Genomic DNA, 17,213 nt, shown 5'->3' with positions numbered 1-17,213 from the left:
TCTACTTTTGCTTTAATTAAACACAAAAAGGCTCAAAATGCTCATTCCAGTTGTGTGAAGTGTGCTCTCGTGGGTGAGTGGAAGGATAAAATAACCTTGATGCAAAATTGAGAACCGATGCTGATTTTAACTTGATGATTGATGAAGAGTATCACTTGAATCAAACAATATTTCCTTAAGCAGGTACAGTGAAGATGGTTACAATGTTTCCCTTAGATTATATGAACTTGTGTTCTTTCTGCGTCACAAGAAAACTCATAAACACGTGCATGAAGGCCAAAACACTTGCAACTAAGCTGCCCTGTTCTGTACGAGTTCTGGTTCAGACGGTCTGAGTCAGGAGATGGCGGCCGATGCCGTTTCTGAATTTGCCTTTCCGCAGACATGCTCGAGATCAGACAGGTGGTGACCCATCCAGGAGTAAACTGACACTAATGAGGTGAAAAGAAAAAGGTGTCAAATTCTGTCCATCAATTTTCTGAAACACTTCAGGTTCACAGGGGCTGGAGCCCATCCCAAATAAATTCATGATAATCGTAAAAGCTGGTAATACAATAATGGACAGAACTCCGTATCCTGAGTTATGGTCCATCTTAAATGCACTTTAATCATTTTAATAGTTCAGACGGTTCCTGAACGTCTGCACTTCAATCACACAAATGTTCACCTCTTACAAAATGATGGACCACTCAATGTTTAAAGCTTCCTAAAGGTTATTTTCATTCAACAGTGGTTACTATGGCTCAGTATCACTTTTATTCTGTACTGATCAACTCTAATGATAAAGGTCATCTTCAGGCAGCAGCGATGCATGTTAGTGTTTAACCTATTTTTTCCTGCAGTAACAAAAGAATTTCCCAACATCTTCTCGTCTTATAAATTCAGCCTATAAACAGAATACTACAATCCTTCACACAAAGTATTATGTTTCTCCCCACCATATTTTGCCAATTACACAACTACACAATTCTCTGTTTATGCAGCAGTCAGTGGGAAGCATTCATTGAAGATGAAAGAGAAAGCTGCTCCTCCAGCTCCTCATGTCGTGCTTGCAACAAAGGATTCTTATGGCTGCAGCACTGAATGCACAATGACTATGGTTCAGTTCTAGCACAAGTGCCTGCTTTCACATTCTTTGCTTTTTACTTTCACTTAGGACTCAAATGTGGGGTTAAGTGTAGTTTAAGCACATAAAGCACAGCAGAAAGGCACCTAGCACCTGGAAACACGAGGAAAAACAGAGAGTGGAAGAGAAACATTTCATTTCATGCAGCAGCTCTTGTTTTCACTGAGATTAAGCAGCAGATGACTCAGATTTCACAGAGCTGCTCGGGCTTTGCGTGGGATTTCTATTTGCAGCCAACCCTGAGAAACAGAATAAATGATATGTTTGGCTGTTAAAGAATATGTGGGATTTTATTTGTGTTATCCTTCCTTTTATTTTCCCACCATCACCAGTGAGACCAATTATTTTACTTTCCATAGAAGAGAGATATAAAATGTTTTCCTACACAGTGTCTGAATATTTCAAAAATGCCAAAACAATTAAATCTAGAGTGGTGGCCTAGGGTAGAAGAAGAGGGTTCATCACTGAGAGGACCCTGGTTCAAATCCTCGGGCTGGCATCACTGTGGGTCCCTGAGCAAGCCCACCCCCCCAGGTTGCTCCCCGGGCGCCCTTTGGCTGCCCCCTGCTCCATGCTGTGCTGTGTGTACTACATACTCCATGTGTGTGATGGGATAAATGCAGAGAATGAATCTCACTGCATGTATATGTATGTGACAAATAAAGCTCTTTCTTCTTCTTCTTCTAAATCTGGCAAGTCTAACAATGCCTCAAAGTATTAAATTCATCTGTGTTAAAGAAGAAAAAAGAAAAAACAGGTGTGTGAGAAAAAAACGGGTTTTACAGACTTCAGGCTTTGCGGCTTAGCCTTGTAATCATTGGGGATTAATGGGATCAAGACACTAATTAATGTGACTTTTATTGCTGCAACACTGTTTAATAAAACATTACAAGCTGAACATGCCTCCTGAAGGTTCATGAAGAGACCACGGGCATAGTGACTGTGAGAATCTGGGGAAAGAAAACAAACAGATTGTAGAGTACGTTAAAGCAATATTTACATCAATTATATCTGTTTATGAATGTTGACAGCAATGTTGAGTTGTTCTTTGTTGCTGTATAATTTTATTTTTACACTGCTGCTCACTCTTCTTACATTCTGTAGTCTGTTTATTCATTGTTATTCTGCATTACTGATTTATTCTGGCCGTAGCGGCGTTATATGAGAGGGTCTGCTGCCTTAAACATGTATTCTTTCTCATGCGAGCCAGGTTGTGACAACATGCAAATATAAATGCCAACACTAATGGGCATTAAACACAGGGCTATAAATCCATGTAGAGGGCGCAGCCTTTCTGTACCTTTGTGCTGCTGTTGTACTGGGCCACACTGGTCTCCTGATCGACCAGGAAGGGGTGAAAGATGTCAAGATGGAAGAGCGAAGGGCGAGCTGTTAACACCAGTCGATCCTCTCCCACATCCAGAACCAGAGCACGAGATGACACCTGTGCAGGAAACATGGCATCGTGTGTTGATGCATCTTGTGGGGCCATGGCCTGGGAGAGGCCACTAATTCTCTTGATTCTTGCAAGAACAGTGGCAGTTCCTATTACTGTGTGTCTTTATCATTACATAACAAAAAAAAAAAAAATAGGCTGTTTAAAATTAAAAAGAACTCAAATCTCTTTTTGAGGCTGACCTCAGGGTAGGGAGGAAAGGAAGATAAAAGTGTGGGTAAGTACACCAATCAGGCATAACATTGTGACCACTGACAGGTGAGTTGGATAACATTGATCATCTCTTCATTGTGGTCTCTGTTGAGTGGGTGGGATATATTAGGGAGCAACTGAACATTTTGTCCTCAAAGTTGATGCTAAAAGCAGGAAAAATGTTTTGGATTTGAGCGAGTTTGATGAGGGCTGATGACTCGGTCAGAGCATCTCCAAACTGCAGTAGTCAGTATCTATAAAAAGTGGTCAAAGGAAGGAACAGTGGTAAACCAGCAACAGGTGGCCAAGCCTCACTGATGCATGTGGTGAGTGAAGGCTGACCAACAGATGAGCTACTGGGTGCATGTGCGTTGCTTACCTGGGGAACACCTGGCACCAGGATGCACTATGGGAAGAAGGCAAGCTGGCAGAGGCAGTGTGATGATTTGGAGCATGTTCTGCTGGGAAACCTAGGGTCCTGTCAGCAGGATAATGCTCCCTGCTTTAAGCAGAAATGGTTTAGTAACTGAATCAGTGAGATGCTGACTTGGAGGCCCCACCTCACAGCTTACAGGACTTGGAGGATCTGTTGATAAAATCTAGAGGAGCCCATGCCCCGATGACTCACGGTTTTTTTGGCAGCAAAAGGGGACCAACACAACTTTAGGCAAGTACTCATAATATTATGCCTGATGGGTATCGGTGTGTGTGCGTTTGTGTGTGTGTATAAGATCTCACCACTCCAGGAAGCTTTATCTCTGCAATGAGGTACTCTGGGTCACCAGCAGGAGGCTCAACAATCAGAGTGAACTCTGGTCTGGGCACACCGAGGAAAGGGTTAATGTCTCAGACATGTTGTTCCCATTTTCCATGAAAGGCAAAGACAGGAAGAAAAGCCTCACCTTTTAGAGGCAGCAGTCAACTTCTCCCTGCAGCAAAAGACAGCAGAGGGATTTTAGCATCTGATACAAATTATGCACAAATGGAGCCCAATTTGTGCTGCAATCTGAAACCATGATCACTGTAAATAATAAACTACAGCAAACACAGGAACAATTTGGCGAGCATCTTTATTCTCCAAGTGAGATGAGTGGGGAAAAAAGAAAACGTGTGTCGGTGTGTTTTCTGTTAAGCAAAGCGTGGGACATACTCAGGCTGCAGCTCTTGAATCACTGGCCTGCTCTTTGTGCGGATATTCTGCTCGCTGACAGAACCCAAGAACTTTCTGTTTTTCAGAACCTTCCACTCTGCAGAAAAACAATCAGGAAGCATTTGAACGGCATCCAGATTAAAAATAACACAGACACGTGCACACACACGTGCACACACACGGGCACACACTGACCTCTATTCAGCTCCAGACTGTATTTGTTTTCTAAACCCTCTACAGACACGAGAATAACAAACTGCTGGAATAAGGGATCCTTCTGCAAGACACAGTCATACAAAACACTGCTCATGTATATTTTATATTCAGGGAAATTCAAAGCTCAAAATGGCCGTGGTGCTGAAGCTTATTGAGAAAGTTACTGAAAGTCAGTACAACAGGATTAAACAATATAAAAGCATCAAACATTTTCTTTTTTTTTTTTTTTTTACATTTCAGAATGTTGCATTGATTAAAACAAAACAAAACAAAACAAAAAAAAAACAAAACAAGACCACATGAACATAAACACACCTGACACTTCTGGAAAAACTCCTGGTTAATGACAACATCGTACGCCGTGCAGCCTTGAGAGCCTGAAACAAAAATAGAAACTTTTTGAATTCTGTTACAAAAGCTGCTGCTCATCAACATCACTGACAAAACATGGAAAATACGATGATCTTTCGATTTAAGTGTTCTGCCTACAAGCTGTGGGTCCTGGAATCCAAACTTGACATTTTCTACTAACAATGTTTCAGAGCCAGCACATTTCCAGGCCGAGACACTCGCCAAGGAACTTAACAAAGAGCTGGGCCAAAAATGTGTACCACAGTACTTTTCACAGTATATCAAGAAATTATTTGCATATACAAGTTTACAGTGGCTCATCTTTCTGACAGGACTATAAAAATATATTTAAAAAACAAAGAGTGTTTGTGAACTCCTCTGTTAGAATTAACCAGCATGCTGCTGGGTGTTGTCATTTTGTGAATGTATAATTGTTAGAGATACAAAAAGTTTATTGTGTCATGATGTCTGTCCTGTTGAAGAGAGCCATCGTGTTCTTAGATCAATCTGCAGGTGGGTTCACAGCTTCCTGACCAGCAGCCCACAGGTGGTACGAGTGGGTCACCTCACCTCATCCTCCCTCACCCTCAACACTGGATCCCCCCAAGGCTGTGTGCTCAGCCCTCTGCTGTACTCACTGTACACCCATGACTGTGTGGCCACGTCAGAGTCCAACGTCATCATCAAGTTTGCTGACGACACTGCTGTTGTGGGACTGATCTCCCACAATGAAGAGACAGCCTACAGGAGAGAGGTCTCCCGCCTGGAGAACTGGTGCCAGGAGAACCACCTCCTGCTCAACGTCAGCAAAACGAAGGAACTGATTGTGGACTTCAGCAGGAAGCAGCAGAGGGACTACCATCCACTTGTCTTCAGTGGTGCTGAGGTGGAAAGAGTGGTCACTTTCAAATACCTGGGAGTGACCATCTCACAGGACCTGTCCTGGACTCATCACATTAACATCACTGTGAAGAAGGCCAGACAGCGTCTCTACCTCTTCAGGCGGCTGAGAGACTTCAAGCTCCCACTCAAGGTGCTCAGGAACTTTTACACCTGCACCATCGAGAGCATCATGCGTGGGAGCATCACCACCTGGATGGGAAACTGCACCAAGCAGGACTTCATGGCCCTAAAAAGGGTGGTTCGTTCAGCTGAACGGACCATCAGAACCACCCTCCCCAACCTGCAGGACATTTACACCAAGCAGTGCAGGCTGAGGGCCATGAAGATCCTAAAACAGCCCAGCCACCCTGGACACTCTCTCTTCTCCCTGCTCCCATCAGGCCGGCGTTACCGCTGCCTGAGGGCTAAGACTGAAAGGCTGAAGAAGAGTTTTTACCCACAAGCCATCCGTCTGCTCAACACTGAGCCCTAACTGGACAATTATTGCACAATGTAAATATTATAATATTCTATAATTCCATGTAAAAGTGTGTATAGTGTATAGTGTCAATTACTTATTTTTATTTTTATTCTTCTTATTTATATGTGTGTGTATATATGGTTGCAGGTACAAAATACATTTTACTGTGCATTGTACTGTGTATAACTGTGCATGTGACAAATAAACACTATCTTAATCTTAATCTTAAAACTATCTTAATCTTAATCTCTGCATCATATGGATAAATGCATCAACAAAAAGGCCTTCACTTAATACAGGTCCCTTCTGATATTACAACATGACCAGTACACCACCCAGCACTACCTCGTGGTACAGAACAGGCCTCCTAATCACTCAGATCTTTATCTAATCATCAAGCATCATTAATGTGTGCCCTACCAGCACATTTAAAGAAGGACCCACCCCGCAACCCACAGGATCCAAAAGGACCGGCTACAAATTTGGCTACGAATTTGGAATATTGGATTTTTGAATGGTTTCCCAGTAAGACTGAAGGCTGTTGGAAAAACAAGCAGCCTGTTCCAAAACAACATTTGTTATCAGGAATTCGGCTCCCCTGCCGGCCTTGGGTTGGCAACCATATCTCTCTCCAGGGCTCTGTGTGCGGCTGCTCTTCCCCCCACTCCGCGTTGTGATTTGTGAAGCTGGGTCTGGTGTACCATGGCCGCTGATGAAATTCCACCACTATCAGCGAACTGTTTTGGCTGGAACCTGGCATCTGGCTCCACAATGCCCCCACCTCTCGTCTCCGTCTGCATCCCCTCCTGACCTGACCTCACCTACCGCCGCTGTCCTAGCTTTACATGTGCAAATGCTTTGCTAAGGTGGTTTTTTTGGACCCTGGTATAGTGCTCTTTTTGAGCACTGTACCAGATGACTTTTTTTTAACCTAACTTCCCCATGATGTGTTGTTTTCTCCTCCTGCCAAAGGTAGCGCTGCAAGTCGGCTGCATGACCCGAGGACACATATCCCCCCATGTGTGTTGTGTTTGTGTATTCTTGGATGGTGTTCTGTAACTGCAATTTCCAATGTGTGAACTTGTTCACCCACATGGCAATAAAACTTCATTCATTCATTCATTCAAACATCCCTGTGACACACACCACAGGACACCCCCGGAGGAGCCGTATGCAGGCCCCCTTTGTGGTGCCAAACTATTAGGCAGCTGTTCTAATGTTGTGGTCAGGGACACCAAAATATGAGTAATACTCCCTGTTTACTAATGGTACAACTAAACAGAGAAAATGGCCTTGAAGAACAGCACAGAACCCTCAGAGGAAGTTTGAATAAACTAGCTTGCACTTGCATCCGTCTCTGTAACTGCATGTGCTCCGTCACTGTTGCAGTCAGCAAAACGTGCTACACCAGACCAACAGTACTGACTGCATACTTTAATATCCAAGCCCTGAAGATTTGAAAATGATCAGACAATATGTCTGGGATTTTTTTTTTTCCAGGATGTCTTGCAGATGTAGTGACTTGCAGATGTAGACTCAACAGACTCAATAAACTGATCCACAAAGCCAGTGATGTGGTGGGAGTGGAGCTGGATTCACTTATGGCAGTGTCGGAGAGGAGGATGCTGTCTAAGCTGCAGGCCATTATGAACAATGGCTCCCACCCACTCTACAACACAGTGATGGGACACAGGAGCACATTCAGTGCAAGACTCATCCCACCAAAATGCACCACACAGCTCCACAGGAGGTCATTTCTACCTGTGGCCATCAGACTCTATAACTCCTCCCTTAATAGGTGACATTGTGGTTCATCAGTGTCATTCACTTATCAGTATTCAATTGTACATAAAATTGTTTAAATTTCCATATACATTGTACATACACTATATACATTGTACATTGTACATACACTTATACATTGTACAAAAAAGGACTGTGCATATATATATAATGACACCTATTTAAAAATTTTTGCACTCACAATTTTCATATGTGTATAGATTTAGATGTGTATATAGTCAAAATATCTCTTTAGTCTTTATACTTTTATGCCTTTAGTGTATGTTATTGTGTTTTAGGTTTACTCGTTTAAATGAAACTGTTGTAGCTGTAACAGTAGTAATTTCCCTTTGGGATAAATAAAGTATTCTGACTGACTGACTGACTGACTGACTTTACCAGTTCTCTTATTTTCACAGATTTTTTTTTGTCTCCAAGAACCAGTGTATTTACTGTTCGCATGCACGCACGCATCACTGATCCCTTCTGTTAGGCACCACAGAACTGGAACACAATCCAGCTCTTGCAAACCCTTCAAGTTTGAAGCCTGCAAAAGAGATTAAAAAGATTTACATGAAATCTAGCACCACCAAAGTCAGTATCTTAAAGCAGTCATTTAAAAGAGACAAATAAGGAGCCCATTATGTAACTGTAACTAAGAGCCAGTATTCTGTGCTAAGCGTTCAGTGAAATGACCATGTAACTGAGCCACTTGCACAAACCTTTAACACATATATATAGAGAGAGTCAGCTGCCAGTGCTCCCCCTCAGCCTCCTAGCAGTATAATCTTTAGGTGCAGATACCCCCGAAAGCACAACTTCTAGAGCACATAATTAGCAGGTCTCAGTAGATCTTAATGGGGTGCATATGAGTCTCTGTGGCTTGTAAAAGGCTAAGAACCAAGATTAAGAAATGCTAAAATGATCTCTGTGATTGGCAGTATTAAGAAGGTGTATCAGTGTCATCAATCTGTAAATCCTAGGTGACATATTTCTCCAGTTATTCATGTTCACAAGATTTTCAGAAAACTTGTCCTCTGTTGGCGAAATTCGAACTTGAGATATTTAGTAGATGCATTTATGATCTGAATTTATGCATCCTGGGTGAAATCGTTCTGGAGTTATCATGTTCACAAAGGTGAAAGTTGGATGTCCAAACTTAGGACAGGTTACTTTTTGTAGATTTTAGTTTCACTTTTATCATCATCATCCCAGCTCTGCTATAAGACAAGCTCTCCCAGCTGAACGTGCCTACTGCAGTTGGATCACCAACAGGAGGCAGCATGTGAGACTGGGTGGGCATGTCAACGGCTTTCAGTCCGCACCTATTCTCCTCAAGCCACGTATCCCAACAGCTGCACCCCTAATCACCAGTCCGTCAAACTTATGAAGTTTGCAGATGACACCATCTCATTGGGCTCATCTCAGGCGGGAATGTGTCCACCTACAGGAGGCAGATCATCAGTTTGGTGACCTGACGCAGAAACGACAACATGGAGCTCAATGCAGTAAAAGACAGTATTTGGTTGTAGACTTTAGGATGAAACCAGCCCCACCAGAACCCGTTCTCCTGCATGCCTGCCCAGTGGACAGTGTGAAGTCCTTCCACTTTCTGGTAACCATCATCTCCAAGGACCTAAAGTAAGAACTAAAAATTAAATTCCTCATCAAGAAGGCACCACTTCCTGCAGCAGCAGAAGAAATTAAACCCATCAAAGTCAGTTGTTGGAGTTATGATAAAAATTCCATTCTGTTTATTATCATACCTGTTTATTATTATACCTTTGTATATTTTCTATAAGTTGTTTTATGTACATATGATACTGTTGTTTTTATGTTTGAAAGGGAAACACGTGGTGACATTTTTTACAAAGGAAGTTGTAGTTACCTGCAGGCTGTTTTCAGCCTGCAGAGAACACACACATAGGATACGTGTCTCATATACGCCATGTTACATGCACATTCTACAGGATACTTACTACCATATATGGTAAGGAAAAAGCCAAGAATGTTGTTTATTACATGCTGTAAACTGCGTTTGGTGTAACCCACGTGATCTTATTGTGAAAGTCCGAATAAAAGCGCTGCGCAGGAAGCAGTCCTTTGGGACAGATAACTTCCGCTCAGCCACGAGCTGAGTTCAAGGAACGGATCTCTCCTCCTTGCACAAGTTCAAAAAGAGTTGTGTGTTTGTTCTCTGAGTTATTAAAATGATCTGAACCTATCATTTTTTGGTCCTTCGAGCCGGATCGGGACAGTTGCTGACTGACGCTGGAGGAGAAGAACACCGCAGACTGTCGACAGCCAGGATCATCAGCTGACCTGAAGAAAGCCCTGAAGCGTGAATTCGTGACCAGGCCGGTGATTACTTTTGCTCCTCCAGCGCCGTTCATCACTCTCCCGGAGTCCGAGGGGACGTAACACCAACAGTAACAAAGGTATGTGAAAGCCGCGCATTATAAGTTAGGTAGGCTCGCCGAAAGGAGTCCGTTTTACCAGCAGCTACCGCTGTGGTCTCAGAGCTCTGGGACGCACAGGTCTGCTCGGGCTGGAAAACATAAAAAACTCCAGCAGTTACCGCTATATTCTCAGGGCTCACAGGCCCAGAAATTAATTTCTGGACCAGGGAGGTGCAGGTCTGCTCGGGCTGGGAAGATGGACCGTGGGTTGACTTCCGCCGAAAGGGAAGGGTAATTTGGTGTTCTCAAAAAGAGAAAGTAAATTGGTAACTCTCGCCGGAAAGAGAGGTTTATAATTTGGCCCAAAATTCGGATTTTAGATATTCTCACAATAAGAGAGATTTAAAATAGGCGCTGAAAATACGCGTATGTGTGTGTGAATGTGAGTGAATGAGAGAGTGAAAGCCGCCCTTTTGACGTGGAAGCAGCAGCGTGAAGGGATACCCTACGGGTGCCAACGCATTTTGCGGTCTGTTGCAGTACACAGTGACGGGCGGATTTGGTATTAGGTCCCAGGAGGACACGTGGTCCGATCGGGACAAAGCACGGGGAGTAAAATGGGGATTATAAACAGCAAACCAATTAAGCCTGCCCTAGAAGGGGATTTAAAATATATGGAGAGATACTCTCTGGGCAGCACAACGTTTTGTGATAAATGGAAGAAAAAGTATGGTTTTAGTGGAAAGTTGGAGTTAAGGGAATGTGAAGATTTGGTGGGATATTTAAAAATAAGTGTGGCAACAAAGGAAGGGAAGAGGAAAGTTGAAAAAGAAAGACAGTTAATGGTGGCAAAAACGTGGTTGGAACAGGCACAAAAAAGGGCCGCGGGCAGAGAACAAAAGAAGGGAAAACTTCCTGCAATGTGCATGCTGCATTATTAAGGCTAGACGATGAGACGGTTAGGCCTTGTAGGGTGCAACCCCCACCTCAACCACCTCCCCCAGCTTAACCACCTCTTTCAGCTCAAGCACCTCCCCCGCAGTTACAGGGGGCAGTTGGTGGTTCACAGGTTGGGGAGGAGGGGGAGTTAGTGCAGCAATTAAATTTAACGGCAGGAAGGATGGTCCTTAGAAGTCATGATAAGAACAAACAAACAGGGAATGTGGTTGCCCTGGTACAAGGAGGATATCCAGATTTAGAGCCCCTCCTGTGTAAATATGGTGAAAAGCATTGCTCGGGGGCTGGGAGTTCTGATTGTTCTGTGAGACAGAAACCATTTTAAACATGACTGGGGAAGAGTCAGAGGAGATTTCACTGGGAAAGATGCGGGGGGAGTAACACTGCCTCATGATTCAGTTGCTTTAAGGCAGGGAATTCAGGGAGTAGTGCTGCGGACTAGAAACTAGGGATGGCACGATACCACTTTTTTATGTCCGATACTGATACCGATATTTTACATTTGGATATCGGCCGATACCGATATAAATCCGATATTTAAAATTGATCCAGGCATTTAAAAACATAAAAAAAAAAAAAAAAAAAAAAGAAGTCAACAGTCTCTCACACAACAAATCAAAGTCTTTTAGTTGTCCCACATACAAGACTAAGGACCAGGGCGGGCGGAGCTTTTTAGGCAGTGGCACCAAAGCTCTGGAACTGTTTACCACTCCAGCTCCATTTAGCTGACTCTGTGGCGTCATTTAAAAAATAGTTGAAAACTTTTCTGTTTAACCAGGCTTTCTGGTTTCTGACTTTATTTTTTATTCTTTTTCTTTTAATATGGTAATGTTATGTTTTTAACATAGTGTTTTCTGGGGGTGGGGGGGGTGATATTGTGTTTTAATTATTGTACAGCGCTTTTCTGTCTGTGAAAAACGCTATATAAATAAACTTTACTTACAACAATAACTATCACCTGAATTTTGTTGCTTCTGTGTGAGAAGGTGATGCTTATGGCATGTTGCAAATTTCATTAGGGCTGCAACTATCAATTATTTTAGCAATTGTGTATTCAATTTTATTGATTACCCAAGTAACTGGATAAGAAATACTTTTTTCATATTAACAGTTCATCTGAATATTTTAACTTCCGTACTGCAGTTTTTCCTTGTGTGAAACAAACAGGGTGGATGGAGCAGCTACAAAGTTCTCTTTTCTTCACTTACTGATCAGGTGGTTGATGAAGGATCTCCAGCTGTTTCCCAGTAAAGGTTTAATGGAGGTTACAGGGACGAAAAGGCTTCTTTTGGACACTAGAAAAACATTTCTTTCTGCTCCATCTGAGCGCGCCGGCTCCGCCTCTTTCCGCTTGTGCAGACAGACTGCACGTAAATCAGCTGACTGCTGCTGTTGTGTCATCAGTGTTCACGTGAAAAACTAGGGGCTACGTGAGCGCAATCTTGTAATGCTTTATATTTACAAGCATTCTCCTAAATATGTTTCTACTGCAGGTCTATATTTAGTAACAAATCAGGGATTAAAGTATCAAAAATATTTTGACGGGGAAGGGGTCGTTCCGGTACCGGACAGTCACCAGTGCTAATAGCTGCACTCGCTAGTAGTATGTCCGGGAGCTGAAGTAGAGAAAAAAATAACAGCTGATTCTCAGCACAGCGAGCACAACACACAAACAAGGCAGAGAGCGATGGAGGCGGAAAAACATGTCAGCGATGATCGCTTAGTGTCAAAGGGAATCCGTCGCAACAACGGAGGATCTGAGGGGTTGATTTCTAACTCCTGATTCCCCACTCCATTCCAGTAGGTGGCAGTAATGCAGCTCTAGGCTGGTTTGGTCAACCGCAAACCCACACGAAGAAGAGTCCTGTCATGCAGCTAATGTGAGCGAAACGTTATTTAATGTATCGGATTACATTTTTTTATTTCTTTCCGATATCCGATCCAGTAATTTAGGCCAGTATCGGACCGATACCGATACTGAATATCAGATCGGCGCAGCCCTACTAGAAACACACTAATTCCACCCCCAAATTATGACAAAATCCATCACTGCAAACAGAAAGACGGAGAAGGTGTTTTTGAATTCAGGGAAAGATTAGAGGAAGTGTTTAAAGCACACAGTGGCATACCAGAGGACCAAGACCCAAATGGTCCTTATCAAAGGCAATTTAAACAAGCATTAATGTCTGGTTTCCACCCAAAATATTCTGATTTCATACGGAAACATAATGTAAATCATGCCACAGGAAACCTCATGGAAACTATGAATTGGGCTCGTCATGCAGAAGAGGTGATAAAATCAAAAAGGATAAAAAACTAGTGCAAGTTTTTTATAATCATGACAGCCAAACAGATGACTCTGTAACTCAAGTGTTTTTGGTGGGAGATCAAAGACCTCAAAGAGCAGAATTTAAATCAGGAGGTAGAGGCAGAGGCCGGCGAAGAGGCCGTGGTCAGTTTAACAGACCTGTCCCCAGGGGAGACGGCTGTTGGCTGTGTGGAAAAGAGGGACACATAGCTAGAGACTGCAGGAACAGGAGGTTAGGGATCCTCCATACAATCCAGGTTACAACAGCTCTACATGACTAGGTGGAGCCTCAGATGACATTGAGGTTACCAGTGTTGATCTGAAGCTAATATTAGCTGCAATCTCCACACCAGGTCAAAAACCTTTAATAACCCTCTTGGTAAATGGCAAAACAACTGCATTTCTGTGTGACTCAGGTGCAGATAGAACAGTGGTGAAGGAACACATCCCAAAATTAAAAGAATCTAGAAGAGAGTTTTTGTAAAATCAGCTAATGGGCAATTAAGTGCCTTACCCCTTTCAGCTCCAGTGATAATTAGTGACCCAGAGACAGGAATTTACAGTCAGGGCCCTGTGGTGTTGAGTGTCAGAGTGTCCAGTGAATTTGCTAGGGCGAGACATGCTTCAAGCTTTGGGAATTGCTATAGTTCCCACTCCAATGGGAATGCAGGCTACAGTGGTAAGTCAGGTTCATGAGGTAGAAGACCTACCTCAGACTTATTACTACTGGAGCCTGGATTTTCCAAAATCAGATCTTGCTCAAACAGGTAGACAGTTATTAAATTTAATAGCTTCTTACCTAAAATCAGGGAGTGATTTGCAGGCTCCTGAAACTATGCACTGCACTCTTTTGGAGTGCAGGGGACACTCCTGAAGACCTTCTATGACTCTGTGGTGGCATCAGCCATCTTCTATGCAGCAGTATGTTGGAGCAGCAGCTTGTCTACAGCTGAGAGGAAGAGGATAGACAAGCTCATCAGGAAAGCCAGCTCTGTCCTAGGATGTCCTCTCGACTCAGTGCAGGTGGTGGGAGACAGAAGGACTCTGACCAAAATAACATCACTGATGGACAAGGTCTCCCATCCCATGCATGAAACTGTTGCTGAGCTGGAGAGCTCCTTCAGTGACAGACTGCTGCATCCTAAATGCACAAAGGAGCGTTACCGCAGATCCTTCCTCCCAGCAGCTGTAAGACTTTATAACCATCACTGCTCCCAACAAAAACCACAATAGCCTACACAATGTAGGATAATATATAATATACTGTAAATAGTCCGGCCTGTTAAGGTTCAACACACAGGCACATCATGTACATTGTATATAGTGTTATTATTATTAGTAGTATTACAGGTACAAGCAGACTCCGGGCCCAGACCAATTTATGCAGAAAAGGTTAGAAGCTTGCAGACTAAAAACTGAACTTGCATACTCTCTATGTGTTAAAACGAGAGGTATAGTGGAGTCATTGTAACTTTGACTCCTGAAGCCCAAAGTCTGTATTCCTTCAATCCATTTTTATCAGTACCCTCATGTCACTGTCAAAACCTCCTACAGCTAAATGGGGAAGATGTGGGCCAGCTTCTGTGCGACGCTGGAAAAACTTACAGACTGGAGGGACATGGGTCAAGGTTGGTGGGGAATCCTCTGATGGCCAGTACAGAAAAATCGAACTGCAGTGGACAGTCATGACTGAAGTTCATGAAACACAAATAGCTCCACATCAGCCTGATCTATGGTAAACATAGAAAGTTTCCCAGAATTACAAATACTTCCTGATAGTTTTGTGGTCAAAGGGAGCAGCAGATGTAGGATTATTAAGTACCCGCCGACCAAGTAATTATTAAACCAAAATCTGATTACAGACCTTATGTACGTCATATCCACTTAAACCAGACGCACAGGCAGGGATAGAACCAGTTATCATGGAGATGCTGAAGGCAGGCATATTGATTGAAAAACCTGATACTTGTTGTAATACCCCTATATTCCAGTAAGGAAACAAGGGTACAGATAAATGGCGTCTAGTGCAGGATTAAGAGCTGTGAATCAAGCTGTACAAACTAGAGCACCCTGTGTTCCAGACCCACATACACTGCTAAAATCAGTCGACCCCTGACAAAAAATGGTTTACGGTCGTGGATCTCAGTAATGCTTTTTTCTCGATTCCTTTACATGAGGATTCACAGGACTGGTTTGCCTTTACATACAAGGGAAAAAAATTCTGTTATACGCGTATGGCTCAAGGATTCACGGATAGCCCACAATCTTTTCACAAGCTATTGCAAATTGCATGTCGCAGCTGTCAATAGCAAAACATTCCCAAGTACTCTCATAGCATCAGACACAGAGGAGCATTGTAGAACACAGTCATTAGAAGTGCTACAACATCTGGCAAAAACAGGAAACAAAGTCAGTTTGGAGAAACTGCAGTGGGTGCAAAGGGAAGTTAAGTATTTGGGACACATTCTTTCACATCAAGGGTGAAAGCTTCTGGAGTCTCGGAAAACAGCCATCATGCAGGCACCCAAACCACAGACAAAGAAACAGATGTTGGCATTTTTAGGCTTATGCAATTATTGTAGAGCCTGGGTTCCAAACTACGCACAAATGACACAACCATTGTTATCAGTTATACATGATGTGCCCATGGCAATGTCTGAAAATGTAAAATGGACTCTAGAAGCTGAACAGGCATTTACTGAAGTTAAGCAAGCTTTAACTACAGAAATAATTCTGCCCTTACCAGAATATTCAAAACCGTTTGTTCAAACTGTAGATTGTAAAAATGGTTTCATGACTTCAGCCTTGTTGCAACCCTTTGGTGACAAACTGCGACCTATTACTTATTATTCTAAACGTTTAGATGCAGTGTCAAGAGCACTCCCACCTTGTGTGCAAGCGGTATGTGCAGCAGCAATGTCAGTGGAATCTTCGAGTGAGTTAGTTTTGTTTCATCCACTGACATTGAAAGTACCACACGCGGTCTCAGTTCTGTTATTACAAAGTAAGATGACTTTCCTTTCACCAGCAAGACATTTAAGCTGTATTGCTCTGCTACTATCTCAGCCGCATATTACAATTGAGTGCTGTACTTCTTTGAACCCTGCTACATTGCTTCCTACTCCAGAAGATGGAGAACCACATGATTGTAAGCTATAACAGAGCAAAAATAGTAAACCAAGGGAGGACTTGTTAGATATGCCATTAACAGAAGGCGACGTGGTGTATATAGATGGGTCAAGCAGGAAAAATGACAGAGGTATTACAGAAACGGGGTATGCAGTAGTAACTGATAAACAAATCATTAAGGCAGAACAATTACTATCTCATTTTTCTGCCCAAGCAGCGGAACTTATAGCTCTTATAGAAGCCTGCTTACTTTATAAGGATAAGACTGTGACAATTTATACAGATAGCCAATATGCATTTTCAACAGTACATCTTTTTGCAGCCCAGTGGGCAAGGAGGGGAATGCAGACGTCTACAGGTCAGCCAGTGAAACATGCTACATTGTTAAAACAGTTACTCTTGGCCATAATGAAACCCAAAAACATAGCTATTTGTAAATGTGCAGCCCACACTGTGGGCAAAGATCCTGTCACCTTAGGAAATGCCTTTGCAGATAAGATAGCTAAGGAAGCGGCACAGGGCCTTTATGGCCATAGCGACACATACTTACATATACAAGAGCCAATAAGCCAGGAGGTTTTACAGGACATGCAAACACAAGCCCCGAAAGCAGAAATAGAGCAGTGGCTTAGGAATGGTGCGACATTGAAGGATAACATTTATCATATTAATGATAAACCGGTACTCCCTAAAGCCCTGTTCAAAACTGCAGCATTATTGAGTCATGGGCCTTGCCATTTCTCAACAGGGGGGATGACAGAGATAATAAGTAGGGGTGGGACTT

The 17,213-nt window shown here is 42.9% G+C and overlaps 1 protein-coding gene across 3 annotated transcripts in view; it reads right to left on the bottom strand.

Annotated features, from left to right (window-relative positions):
* Positions 1 to 1,887: 1,887 nt before the first annotated feature.
* The window catches only part of pih1d1 (PIH1 domain containing 1), a 30,728-nt gene continuing 15,402 nt past the window's right edge, over positions 1,888 to 17,213 (bottom strand). For 2 of the 3 annotated variants that reach the window (XM_030734918.1, XM_030734919.1), the window contains exons 5-11: positions 4,456 to 4,517; positions 4,120 to 4,201; positions 3,925 to 4,021; positions 3,677 to 3,703; positions 3,513 to 3,591; positions 2,427 to 2,570; positions 1,925 to 2,076 (exon numbers count right to left, since the gene is read on the bottom strand). In XM_030734918.1, the coding sequence (XP_030590778.1) occupies positions 2,041 to 2,076; positions 2,427 to 2,570; positions 3,513 to 3,591; positions 3,677 to 3,703; positions 3,925 to 4,021; positions 4,120 to 4,201; positions 4,456 to 4,517 (527 nt within the window). In that variant the 3' untranslated portion in view covers positions 1,925 to 2,040. Of the gene's footprint in view, positions 2,077 to 2,426; positions 2,571 to 3,512; positions 3,592 to 3,676; positions 3,704 to 3,924; positions 4,022 to 4,119; positions 4,202 to 4,455; positions 4,518 to 17,213 lie in introns of all 3 variants that reach the window. The other variant, XM_030734920.1, reaches the window with a different exon arrangement.

This window comes from Archocentrus centrarchus, chromosome 8 (assembly GCF_007364275.1).
Source record: "Archocentrus centrarchus isolate MPI-CPG fArcCen1 chromosome 8, fArcCen1, whole genome shotgun sequence".
Taxonomy (NCBI): domain Eukaryota; kingdom Metazoa; phylum Chordata; class Actinopteri; order Cichliformes; family Cichlidae; genus Archocentrus; species Archocentrus centrarchus.
This window is presented reverse-complemented; position numbering and strand designations above follow the sequence as displayed.